This window comes from Dipodomys spectabilis, unplaced genomic scaffold (assembly GCF_019054845.1).
Source record: "Dipodomys spectabilis isolate Male_0828 unplaced genomic scaffold, ASM1905484v1 ptg000096l, whole genome shotgun sequence".
NCBI classification, from domain to species: Eukaryota; Metazoa; Chordata; class Mammalia; order Rodentia; family Heteromyidae; genus Dipodomys; species Dipodomys spectabilis.
Genome location: NW_024870773.1, coordinates 879,796 through 905,546, shown reverse-complemented (window position 1 = coordinate 905,546; position 25,751 = coordinate 879,796). Strand labels below are relative to the sequence as shown.

The 25,751-nt window shown below is 52.1% G+C and overlaps 1 protein-coding gene across 2 annotated transcripts in view; it reads left to right on the top strand.

Annotated features, from left to right (window-relative positions):
• Slc35f3 (solute carrier family 35 member F3) overlaps window positions 1-21,272 on the top strand; it is a 140,021-nt gene extending 118,749 nt beyond the window's left edge. For both annotated transcript variants that reach the window (XM_042686146.1, XM_042686147.1), the window contains 5 exons: window positions 12,836-13,055; window positions 17,394-17,519; window positions 18,298-18,490; window positions 19,004-19,093; window positions 20,572-21,272. In XM_042686146.1, the coding sequence (XP_042542080.1) occupies window positions 12,836-13,055; window positions 17,394-17,519; window positions 18,298-18,490; window positions 19,004-19,093; window positions 20,572-20,807 (865 nt within the window). In that variant the 3' untranslated portion in view covers window positions 20,808-21,272. The remainder of the gene's footprint in view (window positions 1-12,835; window positions 13,056-17,393; window positions 17,520-18,297; window positions 18,491-19,003; window positions 19,094-20,571) is intronic.
• Window positions 21,273-25,751: the final 4,479 nt, after the last annotated feature.

Here is a 25,751-nt window from a genome sequence, read left to right as displayed (position 1 = left end):
GTGCTGTCAATCATCGTCACTGCGTTGAGCTGGCTAACACTAGTACTGGTCTTCCCAGCCAGCCAGACTTTGTCCCCAGTGCCTGGCCTCGTCCTCCCCTGTGGTCAGCGCCCACTGAGCACATGCATTGGAATATCACACTGCACCCCGTGAACGCATGTCAAGTCAAATCTCAAAGAATTAAAAATGCAAAGGAAAAACATGGCTTAGTAGAGCTGAATTGAAGAAAGAGAAAGCAGTGTGATGAGGCCCCGGTGGGACTTCGTGTCAACACGAGGCCCCCACACCATGGGGGCATCTGTGTCCCCGTGCTCATTCTAGCCAGACTGCGGGCTCTGTCTCTGATGGCCAGGCTCTGGGGCTCCATCGAAGACCTGCACACCCTGTGGGCGGCCTGTGCGTGGGGCTCTGCCCTCCTCAGACTGCGTGAGCAGGGGCAGTGCACACGGCAGTGCCTTCCCGGGCAAAGGAGGCCTTACCTTTGCCCCTAGCCCATACACAAAGGCCCCAGGCCCTAGTGTGTACTCGGAGATGAGAAGTAACGAAGTCCAGGAGTGGGCTGGCAGTGTGGGTCTGCAGCACCGAGCACGCCTTGCATGCTCACAAAATTCAAATTAAATGAAAACAGAACTAAGAGGTCCCAGGGTGCCTTTAGTCTTTATAAGAACAGGAGATGAGAATGCAGAAAGATGTGAGGCTGGGGGGGGGGGGGGGCGGTGGAGAGGAGGGAGCTGTCACCTGTGAGCACAGAAAGAGCCAAGCACAGCCAGCCCTGCGGACATCTCAGTCTGAGACTTCCAGCTCCCAGACTCCAGAGCAATGAAATGTCTGCTGTCTGCCCCCCAGGCCGCAAGGATCAAGATCCATGAATCTGAACTGTCTCCTCCTTGCCTGGAGAGCTATTTGCACCACCTGCCCCTGTAGACTCAAAATCATCCTGCAGCAGTGGAGAGCTTAAAACATGAATGGTAAAACACATTTCAAAAAGCCCAGAAAAAAGGCTGGATATTCGTGGCTCACACCCGTCACCCTAGTTACTCAGGAGACTGAGATCTGGGGATGGCGGAGCCCTGGGCAAGAAAGTCTGTGAGATTTATACCTCCAGTGAACTACCCGAAAAGCCAGAAGTGGAGCTGTGGTGCTAGCCTTGAGCAAAAAAGCTCGGGGACAGTGCCCAGAACATCTAGCTGGCACTTGATACTCGAATCTTTAGATGTGTGCCAACAAAGTCATCATCTCCAGTTTTCTCTTGAACGAAGGGTCCATAATTAGGGGTCAAATAATCTGTCTCTCCACAGATGACCTTCAGATCTCCCCGGATGACCTTCAGAAGGGCCAAGCCTTTCACTTGGAAGAAAACTCAGTTTGTCAGACCCAAGGAATGAGTCACTGCCGGTGCCCGCTGGTGCGCACCCCATGCCCTCTGCCTCGGGATTATGGGGCATTGTGCAGGCCCTGCCGGCGCCTTTCTTGTCTATTATGTGTCATGTTGAATTACAATCAGAGCTCCAGCTCGCCGCTTACAGGAAGCGGGCTATGGCTATGAAGCTGTGGCTGAGCGTAAGCCCCTTGTGTTTCTCTGAAGCACTGTGGAGTGGGATCTTGTCTCCCAGCTGCAGAGCAAGCTGCCAGGCAGAGCGAGGCCCTGGCCGGTTCTTTCTGATGTCCTCAGCCCAGATGCGTACCACCCTGTTAGCTACTCCCTACTGCAGAGAAGTAGCCCTGCTCCTTCTCAGACAGCTGCTGCCCAGGCTACGACATCAGAGGGTGTTGTGCTGGCCCGTCAGCCAGTACCCAGGCTGCTCTGGAATCAAGGTGGAACCCTGCTTGCTGAGGAAGCCCTACCATGTGGGGCCTCAGGTGCCCAAGCGTGTCAGGTGACATGCGGAGGGAGGAAGGGGGCACAGTCAGGGCTTCCCTGAGCTCCCCTCCTTTAGCACCCCACATACTCCCTGGAAAGCTGACTCTGGGGCTCCACTTCCACTTTGGCGGAAACCCCCAGACCTCATTCCTGGCTCAGTGAGTCCTGGGCTGTGAAAGGCCCTTTGCAATGTCTTCTGTCTTTTCCTATAAGTCCAAAGTCATGGGGGGGGGGGGGGGGGGGGGGGGGCGGGGCAGGGGGGCGTGGCTACCACAGGTGCTGGAGCAGGCTCCTCCTGCAGCTGGCTGCAGCCCAGAGAAGGCTTCCAGATGCTCAGGGGACCACACCAGACCTGCTGTTCTTCCATCAGCAGAGAGAGGAGCTTCCTGTCACCCAGAAAGAGTCTAGAGGACAGTGCAGGAACATTCCCGTGGTCCGGTCCAGGGCCCCGACCCACACATCCTGAGCACCAACTGTTCTGTACCTGATGGCCACCAGGCTGCCCCGCAAGGACTGACCGTGACTGGAGGCCAAACACCATCCCTTCAGAACATACAATGCACGATATTCTGAGCACTCCGTGGCCAGCGCCATTATTAACACCTATGAATAAACCAGCGTGTAATTAACTGGCTGCTAATCAGGAGCTATGAGTTCAAATCTGCTGGTGCTTTATGAACACAAAATGCACCAATACCACAGATCAAGTGAACCCTGGACCAGCCAGCTGCTCTGAAGCAGAGTGGTAGGTTCGGGATGAGTGCACGTACGTGGCTTCTGTAAAGCCGAGGCATCTGGGGGAGGGCTGGAGCCTGGATCCTCAGAAGAGCAGTGACTTCAGAGGAAGAAGGACCCAGCCTGCAGACTCCAGGATTGCCTGCAGCCATCAAAGCTCTTCCCCAGCACACCATGAGCCCACGCTCCACTTCCATGGTGGATGTGGTGACCCATGGGGTCCAGACCTTGTATCAAGAGGACAGCCACCTCTGCACCTGCAAATGTCCAGAGGCTGTTTTGATCAGCAGATGGGCAGGAGTGAATCAGGAACCTTTCAACAGCACCTCTTTGCTCACTGGTGATCAATCTGTAATGGAGGTTTATTCTCTCCACTTTACACATACCAACACTGAGGCTCAGAGAGCACATAGCTAGGAAGTGATCTGGGCTGGATTCAAACCCTGACTTCCAAGTATGTGCACAAGACCGTGCCTGCTGCACAATGTACCTGCTCTGGGTCGGCTCCTGTCGGTCCCTCTGACCATCTCCCTTGCACTCTTCACTCCTCGTGTGAGGACTTCTGGGGCCGCTGGTGGATTTGCACTAGGTCCCCTACACACTCGCTCCTGGAGCAGCTAAGAGTTCCTTGCCCTCCTTTTGCTCTAGACCTTCAGTGGTCTTCCAATGCTCCACACCCCATTCCTTGGAATTCTTCAATACTGGAAACAATCGCAGTTAAAAAATACTCTGGCCGGGCATTGTAGTTCACACCTGTAATGCTAACTACTCAGGAAGCTGAGGTGAGAATCGGAATTCAGAACCAGTATGGGCAAACAAATCTGAGAGACTCATCTCCAACTAACCTGCACGAAGCTGGAACTGGAGATGTGGATTTGGTGGTAGAGGGCTAGCCAGGAGCAAAAAAAAAAAAATTGCCAAGCAAGAGCGTGAGGCCCTGGTTTAAGCCCCAGTACTGGCACAAAACAGAAAACCCACACCTCCTGCCTTCTCTCCAGGTCCTCCAGCATTACCAGAGCACCGGAGCAGAGCCAGGCGCACGGTCAGAGCTCAGCCGGCATGCTTCACGCCGTCCTTGAGGGTCTCGCTTAGGATGTCCACTCGTGACTCTTTCTGGCAGGACAAATGTGCCAGCGGGGGCAAAACCTGCCCTCAGCATCAGCCAGTTTCCAGTTTTTACTTGATCTTTCTCTCTGGGGCTGCTGGGGGTCTAGAGTGAGCTGACCCAGGCTCCTTCTCGAAGTACGAGGTGGCTGTTGGCTGGAAGAGACAGTGGTGTCGACGGTGCTGAACCGACTCTTGGAGCATGCAGACTTGCAGCACCGAGGACCAGAGCACTCTGGGCAGGCCACCAGGCCAGGGTGCCAAGGGTGAAGATGAGGGTCAGGGGGTGCAGAGGGCAGCTGCTACTGGCTCCCAGCATCTGAAACCCGCAGATGCATGGCCATGGCAGAGCCCAAGCTCAGCACACTGTGAAGAAATGCCTTAGGTCGTGGTGAGGCAAAGTGCTCCAGCTAAGGCAGAAGCTTCTAGAATAGATGCTCTGTGTCTGTGGCCAGTTGTAGGCAGTTGGACCTCCAGAGTAAGACCTGGCTCAGGCTGGGCTGAGGAAGGTCCAGGGCAGGAACTGAAGGCAGGCCTGGGCCTTTTGAAATCCACGTGTTATGACCCCACGGTCACACTCCTGGGCCACTGTGGCCAGGAACTCTCTGGAAACGGCCCTACCCAGGGCCAGGGACCTCTGCCCTGAGTTCTGCAGGAGCCTGGGCTGGGGCCACACATCTTGAGAGGAGACCTCGGGAGCACAGGGGAGCCGTCAGCCATGCCTGTGGGGACTCCGTGCTGGGCACAGCTTCATGCTGGATCCCAGGGAACCAGACTCAGCCCAGCCTCGGGGTATGTGGTTTATCTCTTATTGGCTGGTTACCAGCCTGTTTTTTCTCATCATGAGCTAAACACACTGACCTCTTCCTTGGCAAAAGCCACAAACGATTAGCCACCCACAGGAGGAGACACGGCAGGTGGCCCACGAACAGAGATGCCACAGCTGAGGGCCCTGGGGGTCTTTTTTGGTTCTGGACGGCCCTCATTTCTGTCATCACTATGTCAGGTGGATGTTGATACCAGAAACGCAGGCTTCTGGATTTAATGTCCATTCACAAAGAGCAAGAGAAGGCTTTGGTGTAAGAGAGGGCTTTGGAGATAGAAGTTTATTGTTTTTGGGTTTTGTTTTGTGTTTTTATGCCAATAATAAGGCTTGAACTCAGGGATTGGGCACCGTCCACACAAGGGTGGTGCTCTACCACTTGAACCACACCTCAGCTTCTAGCTTTTAGGTGATTAATTGGAGATAAAAGTTTTACAGACTTTCCTGGTAGGCTGGCTTTGAACCTCGATCCTCAGACCTCAGCCTCCTGAGTAGCTGGGACTCCAGGCATGAACCCTGTATTCGGTGACAGGGCTGTGATGTGCAGGAGGATGTGCTGGTGGTGAGCCAGATGCACAGAGGGCAGCTGCGCAGCCTCAGACATCTGCACAGCCTTGGACGTCTGCTCTGCCTCTGACCATTGAACAGAAGGCCGCGTGTACGTCTTCTCCAGGCTCACATTCTGCTTCTTGGGACTCCAATAGGCAGTTGTTAAAAGGGCTTGAGAGAAACACTGACCCCAGTCTAGACCGTTTCTGAGTGGGAGGGAGATGGAAGCCACAATTTCTACTGGTGGCTTAGGCCAGGTGGTAACAAGTGCTTGGATGCTCCCTGGAGAGGGGGAGGGGGAGGGGAGGACACACCTTCCAAACCTGGAGTTACACCAGTCTCCTGAGCATCTTTTAACTGGTGACCTTCATGCCCTGCTCCCAGACTGCAGACGGAGTCTCTGGATCAGGGCCCCAGAGTCATCTTCTGGCGAGAGCCAGGCCACTCCTCAGCCTCCTTCAAGCCCCGAAACCCAGGAGACAGTCTTGTGTGGCAGAGCAAATCAAACTGATCCACCCTTGGGAAGAATCATGAAGGTTTAAATCTGAATTTTATTGGAGGGCGGCAGAGAACAGTGAGTGCAGCCAGGACTTGAACACCAAGGCCCTGTTGTCCAGGAAGTGCTCGAGGGCTCACGTGTGCTGCTGCTTTTTCCTCTTGCAGAGCTCTCCTGTTCACAGAGGAGACCCCAGGCCGCACAGGATCAACCAGCCGCAGAGCGCAGAGAGAAAGCCTGTGGCACTCACAGGGCCGGGAAGACAAAACCAGGGACTCGAGGCTGCTGGTTCAAGACCCCGAGGAAGAGAACAGAAGTGAGCCTGACTTCTATGGGCAGCTCCCTGCAGGCTGTAGCTGCTCGGGTCACACAGGGAATAAGAAGGCGAGGACTCTAACAGTGTCATGTCCTGGGCCCCCAAGTCCTGCGAGGAAAACTGGAGTCCAGACCAGCCAGCAGGAGAGGCTCTGGTAAGCAACTGCTGCTTTCCGTTGCCCACTGAGAAGTGGAGAACTGAGAGTAAGGAGGGAAAACAGAACTGACTCTCATCCACTAGTCAAGGTGATCTCCACGTCAAAACGATGAGGAGTGTGATGATGATGATGATGATGATGATAATGATGATGATGATGATGATGATGATATTGGTAATAAATCGACACTAGAAGATAACATCATCTAGAGCAACACAAATTTTATAATTGATCTTTTGTTATAAAAGCCAGAGAACTGTACTAGAGAACCAGAAGCCAAGTAAAAATTAACTAAGGCCAGGCACCAGTGGCTCAGGCCTGTAATCCTAGATACTCAGGAGGCTGAGAACTGAGGATCAAGGTTCAAAGCCAGCCCAGGCAGGAAAAGCTGTGAAACTCTTATCTCCAATTAGCCACCAGAAAACCGGAAGTGGTGCGTGGCTCAAGCGGTAGAGCACTAGGCTCGAGCTGAAGAGCTGAGAGACAGCACTCAGGCCCAGAGTTCAAGCCCCGTGACTAACAAAAAAAAATTAGGTTTAGAAATGTGTTCTGAGAGCCAGCTACAGTGGCTCATACCTATAATCTTTGCTAGTTAAGAGGAAGAGATTAAAAGGATGATGGTTTGCATTCAGCACAGGCAAAAAGATCTAATATTAACAAACAGTCCAGATATGATGGTGCATGCCTGTAACCCCAGCTATCTGGAAAGTGTAGGGAGGAGGATAGAAATCTAAGGTCATTGGAGCAAAAAGTGAAAGATCCTATGTGAAAAATAACCAAAGCGGTAAAGGCAGCTGCAGAGCACTTGTCTAGCAAGTAAAAGACCTGAGTTTTATCCCCAGTTCTGCACAAAGGAAAAAACATTTCTGGAGATGTTCTGTGTTTTGGGGTTATCACAAGGACACTGTAAAAATAACTCTGATAACGTTCAAGAGAACATGCGAAAGTGGGAAGGATTTCAGCAGAGAACTGGGATCTTTAAAAAAACAATCAAGGGATACCCTAGAAATAAAACAATAGCAGAAATTTAGAAAGTGCGGCATAGGATTAATAGTAGGTTAGACACAACAAAGGAGAGGATTTGTTAAGTGGAAAACATGTTTCCAACCAATACTCAGGTGGAGAAAAGATATCAAAAAGGAATAAAGTTGTTCAAAATGCTGAATAATGTGTGGGGCAAATGGAAACATCCAATCTTGGTATCAGCGGAGGCCCAGGAGCAGATGAGAGAGAATATATTGGTCAAGAATTTTCCAAAGCTGATGGAAGAATGAAGCAGCCTCTGATAGAAGAGGTTTCTTAGATACTCCGCTGGCTAGAGGAGACATTACCTAGGCAGGCATAGCAAATCTACCCAGGCAAAAAAATACAGTGTTGAAAAGAAGCCAGAGAAAAGTGATGCACACTCACCAAAAGAGAAAAAGTAAGAATTTTGGATGACTTTTCAGCAGGAAAGCTGAAAGCTGGGAGTCAATGGTAAGAGAGCATCCAAGGGCAAGGAGCAGGTGTAAGCATGGAATTCCAACTGAAAGCACCTTTTGGAACGAGAAGAAAATAAAGATGTTTTTGTGAAGACAGACACACACTATGAGAAATATTTAAATAGACTTCTGGCAAATAAAAAAATAATAAAAAAAAATAAAAGCAAAAAATCTGGATGGAAGGAAACAGTTCAGAAAGGTTGGAGAACTTTGTGAAAAGCAAACATGTGGTTAGATGTAAATGAGTATTGGCATCTAAAACAATAGAGTGTCACAGAGTGCTTAAATATGTAGAATGCATCTCAGGACATTAGCAGCCTAAAATATAGTAAAATAAATATTTTTAAGTGAGCTAGGTGGAATTAAAGTGCTGTAAAGCCCTTATGGAAAATCTGTGAGACACTTATTTCCTATTAACCTCCAGAAAACTGGAAGTGGCACTGTGGCTCAAAGTGGTAGAGCTCTAGCCTTGAGCAAAGGAGCTTGGGGACAGCGCCCAGGCCCTGAGTTCAAGCTTCATGACCAACAGCACAACAAATGTAAGTAACAATGGGAAAAATTGTAAAAAACATAGTAACATGATAAAATATAGCAATGGTTACATTAAATGGAAATGGACTAAAATTAATTTAGAGATTAATGGTCCCATGAACTGGTAGGACTATATTGGAAATCTCTGGCACTATTTTCTATAGCTAAAAATGTGCATACTCTCTGATCCCCTATTTCTACTCTTCGGTATACACCTCAAAAAGCCTATATATGTGCTTTAAAAGATATATTCAAGAATGTTCCATACAGCATTATTTGTGATCCAAGGCACTCAGTACCAACCATAGAATGGGCAATTAAGTGTGCTGGATTTGTAATCAGATGCTGTATAAGAAAGTGAGCGCCTGCTATGCACACAATTTGGATACTCTCTTGGGCATCATATGGCATGAAAGAAATGACACAAAATGTACATAATGTGTTGCTCCATATTTATAAAGGAAAAAAATCAACTATGAGACAGAAGTCAGAATAATTACATTTGGCGGGAAGAGCAATGACTTGGAGAGAACACACTGGAAGATTCGAGAGTGCTGGGACAGTTTGTATCTTGGTAGAGGTGGTGTTATATGCGTCATTTCGCTTTATAGAAATTTGTGCACTCTAACAAATGTGTGTTATACTTCCAAAAAAATCTTCTAATATAAAATTTCCTCTAGTATTTCTTGTGAATAGTTCCATTTACTACTACCAAGATAATCTCATAATTAGGAATAAACTCGACTAAGGAGATGAAGACGTTGAATATTAGAAACTATAAAACATTACACACAGAAAAGAGTGGCACATGCCCAAAACACACTAACATTTCAGGAGATAGAGACGGAAGGATTATGATTCAGAGCAGCCCAGGCAAGTTAGTAAGATGCCTCCATTTCAGAAACAAAATACAGAGCAGTGGTTGCCAGTGGGCCTCAAGGAAAGAGCACTAGGGAACTTGCTTTGCCTGCGCGAGGCCCTGGGTTCAGACCCAGAACCACCCCCCCCCCACACACACACACACATTCACATACTATCAAACATGTCTGAAAGAAATTAAAGAAGACAGAAAAAACTGGACTATAGCCAGTGTTCATAGATTGGAAGACTTAGTATTGTTAAGATATCATATTATCCAAAGCAATCCTCAGGTTTAATTCAATCCTAGGTAGGCAAATTCATCTTAAAATTTCTATCAAATTTAGAGGGACACCAAATAGCCACAGCCATGTTGAGAAGGAGCAAAGCTGAAGACTTCATTGTAAGAAATCAAAACAGCATAGCACTGGCAAGAAGAAGGGCACAGAGGCCATGGCTCACAGACACAGTGTAAAGGAAGCATGATGCTGGCCATGAGAGATGGGGAGTGGGCAGGTTTCATAGGGAGGCCCGGGGAAGAGGGGGTGGGCATATCAAAGCTGAGGCAGGACTTCCAAAAGATGGTGGCCAGGCCACTGATTTCTTGATGTGTTGGTGTGGTCTCCAGGGTAGAGTTCCTTCCTGACCCACGTGTTTGCTCACTTTCCTGGCAATGATGAGAAAAGTTTGCCTGGAGCTATAAAAACCTTCAGTTCCTTCTTGTGGGGAAGGGCAGGGGTTGGAGGAGAAAGAAAAAAAATTATCATAAAAATATGTGTATTAACCAGTGGCTCATGCCTGTAATCTCAGCTACCCAGGAGACTGAGACCTGAGGATTTGGGTGTGAAGCTAGCTCAGACAGGAAAGTCTGGGAGATTCTTATCTCCAGTTAACCAGCAAAAAACAGAAGTGGAACTATGGCTCAAGTGGTAGAGTGCCAGCCTTGAGTGGAAAACCGAGTGAGAGTGTGAGCCCTTGCGTGCCAGCCCAGGACTGTACACAAAATACACACGTGGAAACCTGGGCACGGAAAGTGTCTTGGCTGGTTTGGGAGGTAAAACGACAGTTGTGAGCGTATTCAGATGTCTGTTCCTGTTACCACGTTTTTTCATGCAAATTTGTAATAACAAAACCTAAGTATACTCATACCTTATGCATAAAATACCCACTCACCTGTTTAAATTAAGCATCACAGCCTAGGTCTCAGGTGCTGGGTGAGTGTTCATACTTGTTGGCATCAACACTGAGCTGCTGGGCGGGGGGGGGGGGGGGGGGGGGGGATGGGGAGGATGACCCTTAGGCCATGATTTAGGAATTGGGAACCAAGAAATGTTGCCGGGGCTGTGGACTTCATAAACCCAGTGAGGGGCTGGGGATCTTATAGAGACTGACAGTGATCCTCAATCTGTTTATTGGGGAAAAATGGAGTCTGGGTTGCAGCATTTGGCTCCCTAGCCCCCTTCACCCCCACCCCGTGGTGGTAGCAGAGGGGATAGACAGGCTTGGAGGCCATGGTGCCTGCCTAGGAGAAATACCAGGGCCTGGCCCATGTGTGAGCAAGAGAAGGGTGGAGCTGGGAGGGAGGGTTACAGGGTAAGAGTGCAGGCTCACCCGCGGCTGTGAGGATGGGGGCAGGTGACTGAAGGTGTATGTGCAGGAAAGTCCATGACCAAGGTGGTGTCCAGCATTGAGACAGGCTCTGATGATGACTTGGGGTGCGCAGGGCAGGCAGAGGAGCTGGAGGGAGCTGTGGGGAGCAGTGGACATGTCCCGTGGAGATGTGGGAAGAGTTGGAGATAGGGAGGTGGGAGGGAGCTTGGGGGAGCAGGCTGAGTTACACAGAGGGGGCGATCCTGGGGTGGTCCACAATTGGAGGTTTGCTGGAGCAAGTAAACCTCTGAAATATGCCTATGGGGTCCTGAGCAGTGGGCCTGGGGTCTCCAGGGGGGCAGGGGACAGACAGGAAGCAGAGAGCAGGAGGGGGAGAGGTGGGGAACACAGGACACGGAGAGACCCAGGAAAGTGAGGGTGTGGGGCAGGGGAAGGAGGGCTGGGAGGGCCGGGTCAGGTGGGAAGGTGGAGACACAGGTGGAGGGCCAGGAGATGGGCCGGTGCGCGCGCGTGGGGAAGGCACAGGCTGGCAACTCTCCCTGGTCCCCAGCACATCTTCAAGGCAGGAGCAGTCAAGTCCTTCCCGTCTAAGAAACTTCCGGGGATTCTTTCCTTGGTCATTCCTCCACCTCATCTTTCCTCATTTTTCCTCTCTGTGGGGCTTCCTGAGTTCCAGGTCACACACTCTGGCTGGCTCTTCTCATTTTCCCGCTCTCCTCTCTGTCACACTCTGGAAGATTATTTATACTCCAGCTCTCATAGTTTCACATTTTTATCCTATTGTCAGTGTGCAAGATTATGTCTGTGGATAGCCATGCGCCCTTCTCTCACAGAGGCTGTTTCTCCTCTCCTCTGTTCCTCCTCTCCTATGCGCCTCACCTGCCCTGCAAAATCAACATCTTTTCGTGAGCTTCTTCCCAAGCACCCAGCTCCACCTTGAGTAGGAAGCCTGGAGGGGAGAGTTACCTAGGTCTGTACAGTGAGCACGGCTTGATAGTTACCTTTGCACTGCTTTCTGCCAAAATGTCAGTCTTGTCTTTTCATGGTGCCATGAACTTCCCAAGAGCAGAGACTGTTTTTGGGAATTAAGTACAAAACAACTGACTCAGTCATTTTAGGGGCTAGAGATCTAGATCCGTGGCCAAGCACGTGCCTAGCAAGCCCAAGTTCCTGAGTTCAAGCTAGAGGACTAACAGAAACAAAAACAAAATAAAATCTGAACTTTATGGTGGGTGTTGACAGTGTACACCTGTAATCCTAGCTCCTCGGGAGGCTGTGGTATGGCCATCACAGCTCCTGGCTGTGATCTGAGAAGGCTGTGTGCTTCCTTCCCCCACTGAGACCCCGGGAGCACATGCTCAGCAGGTGTTCACTGGTTTGAACTAAATGACTGGAAATCACAGGAGTCCACAGAGGGCAGTGGGACAGGAGTGTTTGTCCAGTGGCAGGAGACTGAGAGACAGAGTTCTGCCCTGGGCTGGCCTCACAGAGCTCAACGCCTCCGCAGACTCTTCCTGGGCACTCGCAGCCTAAGTTTGATAGGGAGATCAAAGAAAGACAGCTGTCTCTTCTCGCTCCTATTTCACTGGTTCGTGATGTTTTCAGCATGCTAGGCAAGTGCTCTGCTACTGGAGCCACACTCCCAGCTCTTGTGCCTTTACTTTGTTTTGGAGACCGTGTTCTTTCTTCTCTTTGCCTGGCTAGCCTCAAATTCATGATCCTCTTGTTTCCACCTCCCAAAGAGCTAGAACTACTGGCTCATGTCACCACACCTGCAGCGTCATGAGATAATTCACCAGGAACAGTTGACACAAGTGAGCTTTGGGCTAGCCTTGAATAGAAAAAAACTAAGGGACAGTACCCAGGTACTGAGTTCAAACCCCGGTATACACACAAACACACACACACACACACACACACACACACACACACACACACGTGTCCATCCTTCCCCATCCCCCTTCGCCTATATCCATAGTCTAGTGACTTCCTTCTCTTCTCAGCCCGCGGGCAGAGCCACTGGCTCTCAGAGCAGACAGCCCCAACAGCCCTTCCCTGCACAGCCATCAGCGCCAGTACCATGGAGCGACAGAAGCACATGTCTGGGCTGTGAGCCCCTTCAGCTGACAAAAGCAATAGGTCTTAGGGCTTTCCCAGAAAGTCTTTATTGATGATATTGATTAAAATGAGAATAAAGAAATAGACCCTGAGCCTTCCTACATTTTCTCTACAAAAAATAAAGTAACTCGGTAGAGGAAGCCAGTCTGCTCAGCCCTCAAGTGTAATAACACTGCCTCTCTCTCCTTGTTCTAGGGACTGCTGTGGACTGTTTGGAGAGAATGGCTTGACTTTGAAGGTGTTTTTTACCAAGGCTGCCCCTTTCGGGGTTCTCTGGACTCTGACAAACTACCTGTACTTACATGCAATAAAGAAAATAAACACTACGGACGTCTCCGTGTTGTTCTGCTGCAACAAAGCATTTGTGTTCTTGCTCTCATGGACCGTTCTCAGGGACAGGTTCATGGGAGTGAGGGTAAGTTCCTCTCCCTGTCTGTCTCCCTTCTCTCGGCTCACAGCCCTGTTCCTCCCCGCCAACCACCCACCCCCAACCCTGCACCCACCCATTGGCTTGCTTGGCTCCCTGGGCTCGGCTGGGAGGACCAGCTGCTAACCCCTGGCCTCTAACTTGCAGCAGAACCGGAGCCCGCCTTGCGCTCCCCGCTCACGCGCGTGTGTTCACTCATCACCCCACGCATGCCCCCAGCTTGCTCCGGAGCCGGTGTGAGGCCTGGCTCTCCACTCCTCGTGCCACTGTGTGCCGGTGACCCCGGGGTCACTCCTGGCGCCCTGTCTGTGTCCCACGGCCCTGAGCTCTCCGCTGATGTCGCTGCTTCCTGGTCGGGGTGCGTCTGAGACCTGGGTGTCCAGGCCCATGTGAGTCTGAGTGCTGAGTTTGAACTGAGCAGGTCATGGGTCACCTGACTCCCACGGGCTGCCTTGTATGTGACAGGAGACGTAGTACATTTCCCTCAGGGCTAGTCAGATGCCACAGGCATGTGTGAAGCGTGACAGAAACCCTAGCACACACCAGCTGGCATGTGGTGGTCAGCCCTGAGGGAGGGGCCGGGGTTCTGACTGGCTCCCCCTGGTGGCTGGGAGCTGTAACTATCCACCAGGGAGAGGGCTGGTCAGGGCACTGTGGCCTCCTGCCCCGAGGCAGGGAGGGGGGGTGGGGCAGACCCCAAGCCCCCTGTCTGCCCTGGCCACCTCCTTGGGGCCATCACATCACCTGAGGGAGGGCGTCCCCCTCCCCCCAGTTATTCACACAGCCGTGGGACTGTGACTCAACGGTCGGGTTGTATTTTTAGCTTGTAGCAGGGGGAGAATTGTTTTGAGGCTGTTAATTTTGGGATAAAAACCTGCTCTCCAGAAAAGCCCTCAGTAAACAAATGATCCAATGTGTCTCTGTGGGGACGGCAGGTGCTCCCCGCCTGCCACCCACCCTTGGCCAGCCATCCAGGGGTCTCTGCGTCCCGGGTGTCCTTCCCGGCTTTACTTTGGTGCCAAGAGCCAAAAGAATCCGTGGAACTTTCCACATGAGAGCTTGTGACAGGGGAGAAGAGCCTCGGGGTCCGTTTGCAACTTACTTAGCAGAAGAAGACAGGGTGTCTTTGGGGCTCACTAGGCAAAGGAGGCATGAAAGTCGAAGGACACCCTGAGTCCCAGACTGCTGTTCGGGGTGTCCACCTCACAGCCGCACACCGAAGTTCTAGGCAGGCCGCGGTACCAGTGGGTGCCGAGGGGGCTGTGGCATGTGATGGGTGTTGGAACTCGCAGACAGGAGAGGCAGTGGCCTGTGGGACTGGACGTCCTCTCAACATGAGCTGGGGTGTGGGTTCAGGACCTTGTGCTTGCTAGAAAGGTGCTCTACCCTGCGTCGTGCCACCCACCCTGTTCTTGCTTCTTGCTCTGACATGCATTTGGACTGCAGTCCTCCTACTTTGTATTGATGGTGGGAGCTTGGGTGATAGGTAAGAGAGACATCTTGCCTGGCTTCTTCATGAAGATTATGTCTCATGGACCTTTTTACCTGGACCTTGAACTGTGGTCCTCCCAACTCAGCCTCCCAACTAGCCAGGATTATAGGTGTGATCCCAGCTTGGCTCTGGATCCTTTGCAGGACGTTAATTGTCCCTGGGGCCTCGTTTCCCTGGTCTCTGTGTGGATGGCATTGGCCCTAGTTGAGCTGATGTCTGCTGTGCCTATGGAGCTTGCCCACTGCTCTCCTTCCTCAGTGTTGTTCCTTGTCAATCCACAGAGGTGGATGCACCAGCCTGATTCTTTTGACAGTGTCCGAGGCAGTAGCAGGACGGGCAGGAAGAGCTGAGGGCCGGGCTGGGCGGGACACTGGGCAGAGCGCGCCAGCCTCTGATTGCTCTCAGCCGGTCATGTACCGCAATGTGGTGAGGGCTTAAGTGTGAGGAGGAATTGAGGGGGAGCCAGGCAGCCAGGGGGTAACCCCATGGACCTAAGGCCCCATCCCCACCTCTAACAGATCTCAGCGTGTGTACCCAGATCCAGGAGTACTATGTGCTCTGGGCGCGAGGCCTGTCTCTCAGCCTCCGCTCTGGGGCTTCCCCCCCATGCGTAGGCCCAGCATTTGGGGGGATGTGGGCTGGACAGCGGCAAGGACTTGTGGGCTTTGCTCTGTCCAGGTGTGAAGGAAGAGGGCCATGGCCAGCTAGCAGGGCCAGGATCTTGCAGTCCCTGCTGGGGCTGAGCCCTCTGCTCCAAGGGGTCCAGTATGTGAGGCAGATGCTGCCCACGTACCTGACCTCACAGCAGAACTGCTGGAGCCCGGACAGCCAGCCTCAGTCCCCAGGACTTGTGCTGGCCCCACAGGGAGCAATGTTTCTGGTGCCCCTGGCAGTGAGGCCTCAGGCTTTGCAGCTCCTTGGATGTCAGGGGCTGGTCTCTTGGGGTGATGAAGTGGGGTGGCAGCCATCCTCTCTCTCGCTTCCCCTTCAGCCCTTTGGCCTCTCTGGTGCCCCTCCGGCCAGCCCTGGGGCAGGCTCTCAGTGACTCATTGTTCAGCTAGTAGGGAAGAGATGAGGTGTTGGAAGTCAGGAAGATAGCTCTTCTCCACTTCCTGACTTCCTGAGTTCAAGGAAGGCTGGAGCCCCGCATGCGAGCGTTGGCTCCTACCCTCCCCAATCCTGGACCATCAGTGGAGCCGCAACTTTGTGCCACATGTGTCCCTGTGGCCAAAGCTACCCCATGTCCCTCAGTTTCCACCGGGGGCCTGTCATACTCTCCAGAGAGGGGACCATGCCTGTTGAGCTACCTCTATCCACTCAGCATTCAAATGTGAAGTGTGTGCTAGATGGAGGGGGGGGGGGGGGGAGGTGCTCAAGGCCGCCGCTGACACCAAGCAGACTGCTAGGCCAGAAGGACAGGCGGGCAGTGGAGGCCAGGCTTGAGCCCAGGGTATCTGTTTCATGCACAACTGTAACAGTCTCTGAGTTGATACAGGATTCTACAGGAATGCTGCAAAAATGTGCCCAGAAGTGTGTGACTGGGACACAGGGTGACATTAGCACACAGCCACCCCACCTTTTAGTAACCTAAAGACTGCACTGCAATCCGAGGCCCCGGGCACCTTCAAGCCAGCAGCTGGCAGCAGCCTACCTGCTAAATATTATATATATATATATATTCCGTGTGTGTGTGTGAGATGCTTGCCTTACATAGTGTACCAATGCTGCACGCAGACGGCCAGCCCTGTGGCTCTCTATCACCATCACCTGTGTGACTTCAGGCTGCTTACTTAACCTCTCTTAGACTGGTTGTCCCACCTACAAGGTGAAAAGAATGGAATTGAGCACACATGCGTGCATACATACACACATACACACGCATGCACGCACACATGCATGCACACGTGTACATGCACACAGCCCTCCCCCTGCCCTCCCCCCCCCCCCGCCCCAAGAATGGTATAGCTCTGTGGCTGCTTCTGATTGGACCTGGCCGTGTGTGCTGAGCCCTTGCTCCTTGGGTTGTAATCTCAATATGCCCCCTTCCAGGAAGCACAGGGCCAGTGGGAGGGGAGGCTGGGTAACTCCCTATCGGGTCCGGGCATTCGCAGCCCTGACTGACAGACAGTGCTCAGCAACCACTAGTGGTATGAGAAATGGGGACAGGGGCTGCTGAATATGGGGGTCTGAATTCCCTGATGAGATCAAAATGAAACAGAAATAAAAGCAGCCAGGCAGGTACAGTGGCTCATGACTGTAATCCCAGCTGGTTAGGAGAGTGGGAAGATCCTGGTTTGAGGCAAGCCCGGGCAAACAGTGAAGCTTCATCTCAACCAGCCAGCCAGGGGTGGAGGTTTTGATCTGTGATCCCAGATCAGCCCAAACACAAACATGTTATGTAAATAAATAAAAGCAGAAGGCTGTGGGTGTGTGGCTCAGGTGGAAGAGCGCCTGCCCCGCAAAGCGTGCGTCCCTTTCTGTGTCCCAACCTGGTACCAGGGAGCGTGGGTGGGAGATGCGCAGGCAGGCTCACACAAGTGCACTTTTGGAAGTAGCTGGTGCCAGAATACGGTCACAGGCTCTGGGCCACACGGTCAGGCACAGCGGCCAGCGGCAGAGCTGGGCCACACTGCCGACGTCACCCACTGGGTTCCGTGGCTATGTTGCACATGGCCAAGTCCCTCAACAGTAACAGGAAGGCCGCAGGGCCACCTCTGCTGACCCCACAGGAGGCCCGGGACGAGATGCCGCGTTCCCTCCCCTCCTCCCCCCACCTCTAGCCTGGCAGCCTCCCTGCCCCAGCCTCACCACCACTTCCTTCCTCCTCCCTGCAGATTGTGGCCGCCATCCTTGCCATTGCCGGCATCGTGATGATGACCTACGCCGACGGCTTCCACAGCCATTCTGTCATCGGCATTGCCCTGGTGGTGGGCTCCGCCTCCATGTCAGCCCTGTACAAGGTACACACAGGGAGGGAAGGCTGCCCATGCTGGCCCTTCACCCAGGGAGCTCCTGGCGGGCCCCAGGGTGTGGGAAGAAGAGCGTTACCAAGGGCTGAAGAGGGCTGGACAGCATCTGTGCTGGGCCCTGCCACCTGGGCCCTGACACCATCAGTGGCCACGCACCCTCACAGTGGTTAGAGTTTAGGGTTCAAGCCGCTGGCCTAACTCTCATCCGCCCCAGGAGAGTTGGAGACTAGAATATCTAGTGCAGCTTGGTCAGGTAAATCTTTGGCCACGCAGATTTTTGTGGCCACCAGCCAGCGTGAATCCACAAGGAAGTCACTCATTTCTTGTGGGTTGAATACACAAAAATACAGCTGCTATGGTATGGGGGTTGAAATGTTTGTGAAGTTGGTACAGTGGCTCCTACCTGTAGTCCTCGTTACTCTGGAGCTCAGCCCAGTTTTCAAGGTCTCATCTCAGAGAGGAAGAAGTGGGAGAACACCGTCATAATATTTAATACCTAGCCCGTGAAACTAGGAAAATTGAGGGGAAGGGTTGGGTTAGGAGGGACTGGAGAGAGCAACGGAAGGGGTGATACCGATTATAATGCATTGTACTTATAAACTGATTTGAGGAATATTTACCCCTTTGTACAACTACCTAAAGACAATAGAAATGTGATTGTCAACAATAAGAGAAAAAGAAAGGTCCCACCTCTGTCAGCCGGGGCCCAGGCAGCCTCACGCCCCACCCCAGCCGGTCTCATGCCCTCTGCCCCCACCCCCTCCCGCAGGTTCTGTTCAAGCTGCTGCTGGGCAGCGCCAAGTTCGGGGAGGCCGCGCTCTTCCTGTCCATCCTGGCCGTGTTCAACGCTGTCTTTGTCACCTGTGTCCCCGTCGTCCTCTACTTCACCAAAGTGGAGCACTGGAGCTCCTTCGCCGACATACCGTGGGGAAACCTTTGCGGGTTTTCCCTTCTCTTGTTGAGTAAGTGGGGCCCTGGCCCGAGCCCCCAGCAAAGCCGGGGAGAGGCAGGCTGGTGTGGAGGCCATGTCCTAAAGGAGAAAGGAAAAGGGTCCCTCGAATACCCCTCGATTGCCCAGGCCACGGTGTTAGGCCTGTCCCCCAAATCACAGCTGGACAGGGAGCAGGAGAGTCAGGCATAGAGACCGCCTTGACTAGGCTCCATCTCCCTGGTCACCTGACAAGGTCACCAGGGCTCCACGAAGGCCACCTGCTGAGCAGAAAAGCCAGAGCAGAGAATGGGACAGCAGGAGAGGAGCACAGCTGGGAGGAGACCCTGTCCCCATGGCCGGTCCCCATGCCCAGCAAGTCCTCCTGGCCAGCCACAGCAGGGAAGGGGGAGGAGGAGGCAGGGAGGAGGGGAGGGGGGCCAGCTGAGTGAGCTGCCTTGAGCCTGACTGACACCCCGGGCCAGGCACTTCACCCCTTGAGAAGCTGGGTGCCAATGACTCCTGTGTTCCGCAACCTCCATTTCAGCATTCAATATCGTATTAAATTTTGGGATTGCTGTGACGTACCCAACGCTGATGTCCCTCGGGATCGTCCTCAGTGTGCCTGTAAATGCGGGTAAGCTGTGCCCACCTGCCTGCTTGTCACCGACGTGCACACACAGCTCACACACGCATGTGCTCACTTAGATGGCCTTATATACACGCTCTCACATGTAGGCTCACACATACCACTCACACATACATGCTCACATGCAGGCTTACCCCGCTCACACATGTTCTCACATCCACACACACACATTTTCACATTTGCACTCACACCATTTCCTGTTGTCCATGGTGTATGAAGCGTGGTTAATCTTCTGCCGAGAGAGCACGTTCATGGTGCTGCACGCTACATACACGGTGCCTCTGAGGAGGACTGAGCCTCGGGGATCTGCCGAGACACAGAAAGTCTGCAGTTGTCTCGATTTAATCACGGAGGAGAGCAGAGCTGAGTCTCAGTGTTATTAGATACAGAAAACTATGCTTCGGTTTTTGCAAGTGACTTTCTGGTGAGACATTGGGTCGGGTGCGGTGCAGAAGCACATTGAACTGAGCAGGCGTGGACAGCCCAGTTCCTCTGCCCCAGAAGGAAGCCAGGCACCATTGCCTGGTTGCTAGGACTTAGCTTGCTCTGGGGCATACACACATACACACACACACACACACACACACACACACACACACACACACACACACACACACACACAGTGGACGGCTTTTCCAAAACTTGTCCACCTGCCCCTTACCTTCTCCTTCGGCCTGGCTCATGCTGGCTTCAGTTCTGGACTGTCTGCGCAGAATCTCCTGACCTCATCCCCAGCTCCCGGTCAAGTTTGCTCTTCAAATCAAATAGGTGAAACTCTGTTTTTAAACTATTGAAGTAAAGTATGTCCTTACAGACAATGTGAAAAGGACCAAAAAATTTTTTTCTTATGTGTGTGCTGATTCTGGGACTTGAACTCAGGGCCTGGAGGCTGCCTCTGAGCTCTTATTTGTTTTGCTCAAGGCTGGTGTCCTATCACTTGAGCCATAGCTCCAGTTCCAGCTTTTTGGTGGTTAATTGAAGAATCTCACAGACTTTTCTCCATGGGCTGGCTTTGAACCTTGATCTTCAGATCTCAGCCTCCTAAGTAGCTAGGATGACAGGTGTGAGCCACTGGTACCCAGCCTACCCCAACTCCTCCATCCCCGCCCCCCCAAAAAAGAACTTTAAAAATATCAGTACCATTTTCCCTATAGGACAGCAAGAGGCAGCTAGAATTAAACTTTGCTACACTTCCATCTAAATAAAGATCCCAACTACTCCTGAGCTGTTTTTCTCTCAGACACGAAAAATTAATGTTTAAACTCAGGTGCTGGATTTTGGAGGTGATACGCAGAACCAACTTCAAGATGATTTGCTGCACGCGGCCCCAGCCTGCCTGGCACAAACTCCTGGTGGAGGATTCTGGGGTCCTGGAGGACCCCAACCCTCTTGGCCGACCCTCCATGCCCAGTGCAGCGGCCGCCTGGTCTGTGGCTCAGCTGCTGACTTCACTCTGTTTCCCGCAGTGGTGGACCACTACACCAGTGAGATCGTCTTCAATGGCGTGAGGGTCATTGCCATCGTGATCATCGGCCTGGGCTTCCTGCTGCTGCTGCTGCCGGAGGAGTGGGATGTCTGGCTGATCACGCTGCTCACGCGCCTCAAAGTGAGGAAGAAGGAGGAGACGGCAGAGAGCGGCGGGGACCTGAGCTCTGGCCCCCAGAGCAGGGGCAGAAGAGCTCGCCCGTCCTTTGCACGCTGAGGCTGTTCCTCTGGGACTCTGGGGGATGCCCCCATGGTAAGGATTTGGAGGCCTGTTCCTGACAGAGGCCCCTCAGTTGGGTAAGGTGTACATACCTGTACAGTTTTGGTAATCTGCGGTAAATTCTATGGTATTTATTGGCATGTCCAATTTGCTTGCACTTTTCCATATCAGACCTTCCACTTAAGGGTTCCGATGACATACGGAAGATGGAAGAACTCCTCAGCGCTTCTTCAATGAATGTAAAGTCATTTCAGATGAGCCTTACATCGGTCGTCTGGATGACAGGCAAGCTGGACAAGCCAGGGCACATGTCCTGAATCTTAACAACTGAAAATGACATTGTACACTGTGATTATTTTTCAGCTGTAGTAGGTCATATTTTGTTTTATACCAGAGCTGTACTCTTAATTTTAAGGAATTTCAATGAACCAAAAGATAACTGTCAGTCTGAATGGGTAACTGGGTTGATGGGTGGATGGATAGATGGATGGATGGGTGGGTAGATAGGTGGATAGATGAATGGGTGGATAGATGAACGGATGGATGGGTGGGTGGATGGATGGATGGATGAATGGATGGGTGGATGGATAGGTGAGTGGGTGGATGGATGGATGGATGGGTGAGTGGATGGATGAATGGATGGATGAATGGATGGTTGAATAAATGGACTGATGAATGGGTGGATGGATGGGTAGATGGATGGGTGAGTGGAGGGATGGATGGATGGATGAATAGATGGATGGATGGATGGATGGATGAGTAGATGATGGATGAATGGATGGATGGATGGATGGATGGATGGATGGACAGATGGTGAACAGATGCATGGGTGGGATGGGAAACAATGAAGCAGGAAAGAACATTGGACATAAAAACCATGAGAAGACAGGCCCGTACCAGGTCACAGAAAGGCAAGAAAAGTCCAACCTTGGCCGGCCTTCTCTCTTGTGTCTTCACAAGTTCATGCAGGAGAATTTACAGTGCCTTCTACAGAATTTTCGTCTTTACCTGTGTGAAGCGAGGTGACATTGTAAGTCACTGGCGCTATCTTATCATTTAGATGTAGACTTCTCTAGGAACAAGACTATCCGTGTGTGTTTGCATTCAGCATTGACACAGCCGGCGACCGGCATCTCTAGAATGTGACTGGTGTACCGTGCCATGCGGGCATCCGGTAGACTGGGGGGAGGGGCTGCAGGTGGCTTTTACTTCGACACCAGTCTGAAAAATTATTTACTGAATCCATAAACCTTTTTATGAAACTTTTATGCACCTGGCTGTTTACTTACACAATTTAGGTCTGCCAGAAAATTCTATCTGTGATAGATCTATAAAGAGGGATGGGGTTAGAGTTTACTATTTTTGAAGTTTACATTGTTACATATGAAACAGAAACATTATTTTGCAATGTTGTCATAAGCCAATGGTGCACTCTGTGGCAATGGCGTCTTTTGTTTGGGGTGGGGGCGGGGCAGGGGCTAGAAGGGGCATTCATGACCTAAACTTTTTAGCAAATTATTATTCTCAGTTTCCATTCCCTGTTTGGCCAAATCAATTAATAAAATATTTGAAACAGAAGCATGGCATGCCGTCTGGGTGGCTGTAGTGTCGCTTCCCGCTGACTGTGGGAGACTATGTGCCCCCCACGCCTCTGCCCCTGCCCCAGCTGGGCCAGTGGACCCGCCTGGTACAGCAAGGGTGGGGGCAGAGTGGACTCTCACAGAAACGGTGCACAGAGCAACCACAGCTTGTGCAGAGCCAGTCTCAAGACAGCTGCTCCCTTCTTCCTCGCCTGCTGGGTCCTCTCCTGTCCCCCTTGAGGCGTCCATCCTGGGCGTCTGTTCTGGCTCACCTCGGTCTTTGTGCAACTACTTAAAGATAGTTTTAAAAATGAATTTTTCCGGATGCTGGTGGCTCATTCCTGTAATCCTAGCTACTCAGGAGGCTGAGATCTGGGGATCACAGTTTGAAGCCAGCCAAGGCAGGAAAGTCCACGAGATTCTTATCCCCAATAAACTACTTGGAAAAGCCTGGAAGTGGTGCTGTGGCTTAAGTAGTAGAGTGCTAGCCCTGAACACAGAGAGGCTCAGGGACAGGAATATAGACACACACACACACACACACACACACACACACACTGGGGTATACCACTACAAACCTAGTGAGACCCATGCACAGACAATTCTGGAAAGAGATTCTGGCGGTGAGGGGCTTTGGGTAGCACTGGGGAATGTCTGGTGGTTGCTTCAGAATGCAGCTGTCCAAACTCAGGGTGGAGGGCAGGGCACTGGGGAGGGGGCAAGAAACTCCCGCAGCCCTCCCCAGCCCCTCTTTCTCTCAGAACATAACTGCTTGGGCCCCGAGGGGTGCAAGCTGGCAGCTGTCCTGCCACATCAAATGGGGGCTGCCTCTGAGAACCATGGCTGCTCTCCTCCTGTGCCTCTAAGGAGATAGGGTGAAGCAGGAGGTACTCAAGGCCAGGGACACCGGGCCTGTGGAACTCGCTCCAACCCCGCCCAAGGCCGGCTAACAGGGAGTTCTTCATCTTGTTCTAACCGTGGCAGGCGGCCCTGACTGCTGGCTCAGACTGTGCTGACCTGCCCGGCTGGACAGCACCATGTGAGCTCCATCCAGAACAAGCATTGTAACACATGAGTGCAGTCCCACTCCCTCTGTAAGCCGTCACACGCAGGCACGCACCTGTTGGGCAGACTGTGCTGTGAGTGGACCAACTCCCAGACGGTGCCCAAGACACCGCCTTGCTGTGTGTTGCTTGCAAAAGCAGAAAGGAAGAGATGCGGCATGGTGGAGGTGAGGAGCGCAGGGCTGGAACTGGAGCGAGCTCTGGACTCTAAGGGGCAGCCCGAGAAGACAGCCCAGTCCAGCCTGGCCCTGCCCTGCACCTCCACCTTCGGGCTCTGGGATTCCTGCCCTTTACAAACAGATCTTCTGGACACACACAGTCCCAAAGTTCCTTCCAGCAAATTCTGCTTTGTTAATAGCTCAAGGCAGCAGTTCCACCACTTGAGGTAGAGAGCTGTGGATGGCGTGGGGAGGAAGCCAGGGATCCGAGGCCAGGCAGGGCCTCCTCCCCCATGGCCAGACCCTCCTGTCTTCGGGGAGCTGGGCTACAGAAGGGTTCCAAGGTCAAACTGCCTTGATAAATGGATACAAATGACTCATAAGAGAGGTGCCAATAACGTAAGTATAGAGTTTTTCCAAGTACAGAGAGCTTAAGGTATTTCTCTTTTTTTGCGGGGGAGGGGGGGGGGTCTGGTCATGGGCCTGGGCGCTGTTCCTCAGCTCTTCAACTCAAGGCTACTCAGCTCTTCAACTCAAGGCTAGCGCTCTACCACTTGAGCCACAGCGCCACTTCTGGCTTTTTTTTTCTGCTTATGTGGTACTGAGGAATCTAACCCAGGGCCTCATGCATGCAAGGCAAGCGCTCTACCACTGAGCCACCTTCCCAGCCCGAGCTTAAGGTATTTCTGAAGAAGTTTTAAGCAATAGTATTATCATTTTTCAAAACTTAGCATTGCAGACTTCTTTTAAAAAATCCTTTTCAAAAGAAGTACATTTCCTCTCATATAAAAATCCCCCTTTGCCCCTCCAAAAAAAACCAAAACCCTTGGGGTTATTAGACTCAGAGGGAATGAGATTTTTATGTAATCACAACATGTGATGAATTTGTGGTCAAGCCTTTCTTTTTATCCTCTCTCTCTCATTGTAAAAAGAGTGTACTCTTCCTACAGAGACTCTCGAAATGTGCATGATGCACAGCCCACCATGGAGCAGGGGCAGCAGAACAGTGGGGCCAGGAAAGGAGCTGGTCAGAAATGGCCACAGGCATCTCCCTGAGGAATGAACACACCTGGTATTTCTTTTCCTTAAAGGTAACAGAGAGGCCAGTGCACAGGAATGTGAGGCAGGGTGCTGAGAGCTTTGTCAGCTGCTCACACTAGAAGGGGCCTCGTGAGAGCACTTTAGGTCTCTGCAGGGCACTGTGGGACCCCAGCTCCTTCTTCCTGTGCAGCTGCAACTGTGCCAGACCTCTCACTAAGATGCAGAACCGTACCATGGGAGCCATGTGACCTTGGACTGGAACCTCCCAGCGCAACCTGGCCTCTTCATAGTGGGTCATCTTGGGTGCTTGTCACAGTTATGGAGAGCCAACAGACACTCCAGGTAACTTCCACCAGCGATGCAGGCTGCAGAGAGAGTTCTTACTACAAATGGCAAGGCTTGCAGGACACCTGGGCTTCTTCCCTGCTAGAAACTGAAGATGGGCTGCCACCTGAGCCTTTGGTTGTCAGGAATCTATTGTCCACATACATGGTAGAAAACCTGGCGGCCAGGGGCCCAACCTTGTGAACCTGGACTGCAGGCACACACCCATGGGTGCCAAATGGCTCATGCACGTCACGTCTAACACAGGCATACTGTGGGCAGGCGGCTCTTCTCTGCCATGTCTCCCATCTTTAACTGGCCTGGACCAGTGCTCAGTGGGAAGACCCACCATCCTGCTGATCATCGGAGAACAGGGCACAAATCCTATGAGCATTGCTGTGGTGTTCTTCTTCCATGGACACCTGCTTCTCCAGGAGAAGTTTGATTTTTCTTCTGCTCTCTTTTCTCTCCATTTCTGTGCACCATCAACTGGACTGCACTGCTGAGAAGGACTCCTTCACCCAGGGTTTGCGTTCCCTGTGATCTCATTCCACAACCCCCTCCCCCAGTGGGAGCATTGAACTTCCGCCAGGCAGCCAGCATCTTGCCCGAGTTTTGCAAGTGCGTATGTTTTGCTCGATGGTGAGGGCTGTGTGTGCTGGAATCCCTCAATGACAGATGTGCACGTGTGCACACCCATCACACACCTGTGTGCTCATTGGTCTCAGTCACTGCCACAATGGTTAGCTCATTCTCCAGCCCATCAGATTATTG